This window comes from Bison bison, unplaced genomic scaffold (genome assembly GCF_000754665.1).
Source record: "Bison bison bison isolate TAMUID 2011002044 unplaced genomic scaffold, Bison_UMD1.0 scf7180017864518, whole genome shotgun sequence".
Classification (NCBI taxonomy): domain Eukaryota; kingdom Metazoa; phylum Chordata; class Mammalia; order Artiodactyla; family Bovidae; genus Bison; species Bison bison.
The window spans coordinates 9,192-14,024 of NW_011495071.1; the positions used below are offsets into that span (position 1 = coordinate 9,192).

The 4,833-nt window shown below is 44.3% G+C and overlaps 1 protein-coding gene across 1 annotated transcript in view; it reads right to left on the minus strand.

The window, feature by feature from the left end:
• The window catches only part of ARHGAP6 (Rho GTPase activating protein 6), a gene marked incomplete at its 3' end in the record, with an annotated part of 105,238 nt that overhangs the window by 6,355 nt on the left and 94,050 nt on the right, over positions 1-4,833 (minus strand). Inside the window, exons 7-9 of the mRNA XM_010830630.1 lie at positions 4,611-4,666; positions 1,687-1,837; positions 595-743 (exon numbers count right to left, since the gene is read on the minus strand). Of these exons, the coding sequence (XP_010828932.1) occupies positions 595-743; positions 1,687-1,837; positions 4,611-4,666 (356 nt within the window). The remainder of the gene's footprint in view (positions 1-594; positions 744-1,686; positions 1,838-4,610; positions 4,667-4,833) is intronic.

Consider the following 4,833-nt stretch of genomic DNA (forward strand, 5'->3'; position numbering starts at 1 on the left):
GAATTGAACTGAATAGGTCACTTAAAATTGAGGCCAGCATCTCTCCTTTGTTCAAGGGAGAAAGTGGAAAATACCTTGAAGCACCAAAGAACACCAGAGCCTAAGACCTCAGACTGGGGGCCAAGTCCAACAAGAAGATTCCAGAGGCGTTCAAAGGACGGTGGAGAACCTGTCTGTAGGAGTTGATACCAGGTGGCACTGAGATGCATTGCTCTTTAGTCACCCTGTCGTGTCCAACTCTGTGCGACTGCATGGACTGTAGCCTGCCAGGCCCCTGTGTCCATGGGATTCTCCAGGCAAGAATATCGGCGTGGCCTGCCACGCCCTCCTCCAGGAGATCTTCCTGACCCAGGGATTGAACCCTGGTCTCTTGCATTGCAGGCAGATTCTTTACCATCTGAGCCACGAGGGAAGCCCAAGAATACTGGAGTGGGTAACCTGTCCCTTCTCCAGAGGATCTTCCCAACCCAGGGATCTAACCTGGGTCTCCCACGTCTGAGCCACCAGGGAAGCCACCTTTTTCTTTTTTAGCTCTCCCTTTCAAAACAGGAAAAAGGAAGAGGCGCGCATGCGTGGCGGCGGTGGGGGGCGCACCTCCTGGCCGTCCTTGCTGACGTTGTCCTCGGCGTGCCTGGCCACGATAGACAGGAACTGCAGCAGGCGGTGGAGTGTGTCGCAGTTGCAGGGAGGTAGCAGGTAGATGAGGAGCTGCAAGGTGCCCAGCTGTTCCTCTGGCTCCAGCACTGAGCAAGGCAAGAAGAGGGGCTCTCAGTAAGTCAAGGCGGAGGTCACGCCCTTCCGGCTCAACTGTCTTCAGAAAGGGATTACCAAGGCAAGTCACCTTTCATTCCTGCCCCCCACCACTGGTTTAGCAATTCAACAGTAAGGTTCTATGAGGGACAGAAAGACCAACGTGACCTGGGGAAATGTAACACCCACAGAAATCATTCTAATCCAGGCGAGAAAGGTAACCTCATTTCCCTTATTTTCTTCTTCTTCCTTCCCTTGGTGGAAATCCTCACAAACTTTAGGGATCACAGCCCATTTGCGAACCATGTGGGAATGTTCTAAAATCTGACTTTCTAACAGTTTGGAGGCCCTGATCTGTTGAGCAGTACACAGGAGGTAGACTTTGTTGGCAATAAGCGAAACCCGGTACAAAGTCAGGGTCTTCTTCTCTGTTTTGAGCCTGTCACCTGCAGCAGGAAGGAACTCATGGAGGCTCACTCAGTTCCAGCCACTTCCTCCTCCCGGTCGCCCTCCTGTTCTCCTTTGGGGAGCTGTGCCTCTAGCCCTGAACCAGCCACATTACAAGTCCTAATCCTGGGCTCTGCCTGGAATATTTCCCATCCCCCTTTCTCACTCTGGGTTCCAGAAATGCACTCATTTTTAGGCATGGACTCAATCCTCTCTGTTACTCCAAAGCATCAGTTTGTAGCACTTTCTACTATCCTAGAGTCGTCTGAAGGCATCCCCAGTGTTTCTTGGCTACTTCCATTTGATTCATGGCAACTTTCTTCCTGCCAATTCTCCCCAGGGTAAGTCTCAGAAAATTCCCCCAATAGCCCGATCATTAGAGATAGATAAATCAGGTCAAAATAGCTATTAGGAAACATATGCACAAGGTTTTGATGAGTGAGTGGGACATCCCAGTAAGACATTCCTGCAGATGACTGGGTTACATACAGAGGGTGTTGATGAAAGCTGTGTACAGCTCCCTGGTGAGCAGGGGGTCTGGCATGTCCCTTAGGAACTCCTTCAACAAGGCAGCGACATCATGGACGCTGTGCTCTTCCTCCAGGGAGACATCAACCCCACGGTCAAACTCCTCACGTAGCTGGAAAGACAACGGTTCCAGTGGCAGTCTCAGAACAGCACACCTCAACATTCAGTGCCCAGCAAAAGAAGGGCTGTGACACGCAGCCTCGAGGAGTAGGTTTACCCAGACCCCGCCCAGACCCCAGGAAGGAGAAGCAAACAACGCAAACCCAGCCCTGAATAAATGAAGTGAAAGTGTTAGTTTCACTATATAGCCATCAGAGAAGCCGATATAAGCCCATATATATGTGTATATATCTATAGCCACCTGGTGGCTAAGACTGTAAAGAATCTGCCTGCAATGCAGGAGACCTGGGTTCAATCCCTGGGTCGGGAAGATCCCCTGGAGAAGGGAATGGCAACCCACTCCAGTATTTTTGCCTGGAGAATCCCATGGACAGAGAAGCCTGACGGGCTACAGTCCAGGGGGTCACAAAGAGTTGGACACAACTGAGTGACTGACACTTTCACTTTCATATATATATACATATATATACACACACATAGGAAATGCATTATTAAATAAAAGTATGTGGGTTTACTGTTAATGACACAAGCAGCAGGGCTTGATAATGACATCCAGAAGGTTGGGAGGAAGAGCTAAGGGGTTAGGTCAACTCTGACTGTGGGAGGGAGGAATGAATCCATTGTATAGCAGTTTTGCATGTCAGCAATTTTACCACGTTGGAATTCTGACATTTTCCACAAATACTAGACAAGGAAGCAAAGAGATTTTTCTGCAAACAATGAAATTAAACACCCTGAGAAACCATTTGTTTCTCTGAGGCTTGAAGGGTGACAATACCTAAATAAAATCTGTCTTAGATTTGTCAAAGTAGCTTTATTAACATTTTCCAGGAAGTTTGCCTGCCTTCATCATTACCCTCGCTCCTTTAGCATTTATCACAGTAGGAAAACACAATAGCCAGAAGGAAGTCATAACTCTACACCCCACTTTCATCTCGGACAGCTCAACTTCTCTTAGGTATTGTTCTCTGATGTTAAAATCAGTCAGTGAGTTTATGAATCTGCTCTAGGCAGTAAACTTCTGTAAGTGTTCGTGTGCTCTGTCACTCATTCAGGACAGATGTGCTGCCCATCTGCTGCGTACCAGGCCTTGGTAAAGGTCCTCAAAATGCAGTGATGAGTCAGGAGGCAAAGCCCTTCCCCTCCTCCAGCTCTCAGTCAGGTGATAAACTGGTAACCTCATCAATCACTAATTAGCTCTTAATACTGTGACAGTTGTTCTGAAGAAAAAGTGTAGAGGGTTATGAAGTGATATAACACCATCAATGGTGAGGTGGATCATACTTCATGCTTGAAATCTGACCACTTATTATTTTATATATATATATATATATATTATTTTTTTTTTGGAGAGTCCATAAGCAAATCTCCATACGAAGGTTTTCCCTTGGGTGAATAAAGATATATCTGAGGAATAATGTCTGTCACTAGCCACCTCACCACCTGATAAGAATGGCCATTACTGTCCTGAATGGCTCATCAATTCCAGGTCACTCGCCCTTAGTGTGCACCAGGCAGCCAGAACGAAGCAGGCTTCCATTGGCACCACCCCTATTCGTGACCATTCAAACATACTGTGTTACTTTTCTGAGCGAGAACACACACACACACATGCGTGCGCGTGCCGAAAGAAAGGACTGTGGAAAGAGCTTGATCTAAACTGTGTGTCTTGAATTAAATGTCTTTATCTCTCTAAGCCTCAGAAGTGGGTGAAAAGGCTTTGTCTCTCAGCTGGTGGGCGAATTCAGTGAGGTAACGTTTTTGAAAATATTCTGCAGCTCTGCACAGGAGGCCTAAGAAATGTTACTATGCTATCTTCTTCCTGCTAGTCCTATTGTGAAATGTTAAATGTTGTTCAGTAGTCTCTTAAGTGACTATTATAAATAAAACCAACCAACCAACCAAACAGAAAACATACTTCTTTTGAAAAACCCCTTTTGTCTGGACAAGAAAAGACACAAGAAGGCATTTATTTCACTTAGTTTCAATAATATGAACAAATATCGTTTCTTCAGCTTCATCCAACTAAAATTATTTTCATTTTGCTTCATTTTTGAATTGCTGGGTTCCTTACTTCTTTCTGTTGGAACCAACAGAGGGAAAATAATATTTTAATTTTCTTTTAGCCAACATATGAATTCTTTTCTCAAAGGAAGGTTTGTCTTTTATGAAGCTGTCATGAACACAGATATCTGTCTAATCATAGGAACCTGCTTCTGAAGCTCTAATACCAAACTTCTTTTGCAAGAAATCTGGAAAGTGTTGAAGGAAACTGAGGGGTACAATCCCCACATGGAAGATGAATTGGGGAATCAGTGGTTCCATAGAAAATTAATACCATTATTTTTGAGAAGTTAAAGCTATAAATGTAGCATTTTCACAGAAGAGATATTAACGGGATCACTCATATTGCATTTTAGTAGAAATGGGTACTATATAATTGTTTTTTGTTTATTTTCACTTACTGATCAGGTACGCTCTGAATCTCCTGAATTTACAGTGTCAATAAAATGTTTATAAATTAGTTTTGTTTTGTTGTACATGCCAGGGGCACGTATAGATGTTGTGCTTTCAATTGTATGATCCTGAATCTTTCTGAGCTTCTGAGTTCACCTTTTACTTCTTGGGACTCAATTATACTATAATCGGTGAGATGGTGCAGAAAAGATATTCAGAAATGAATTTGCATAAGCTCGAACTTTGCACAAGGTAATTCACCTAAAAGTCAAGTGAAATGTACAATATCATCTCCACTTTTCACTTACTTGTCTCACTCTCTTTTTTGAGCTTCCAACTCGGAATATCCCCACTGTCTGGAGGCCTGCAAATAAGGAAACAAAATCTTCAGTCCTGTTTTATGGTTTCAAACTGGAGCAAATCAAAATAGATATAAAACAGAATGCCAATACCACGCTGCAACATGCAGGGTAATGGTGACTTGACAGCAATGCACTAATGCTTATTTATGCCATGCTGGATTCACCAGGT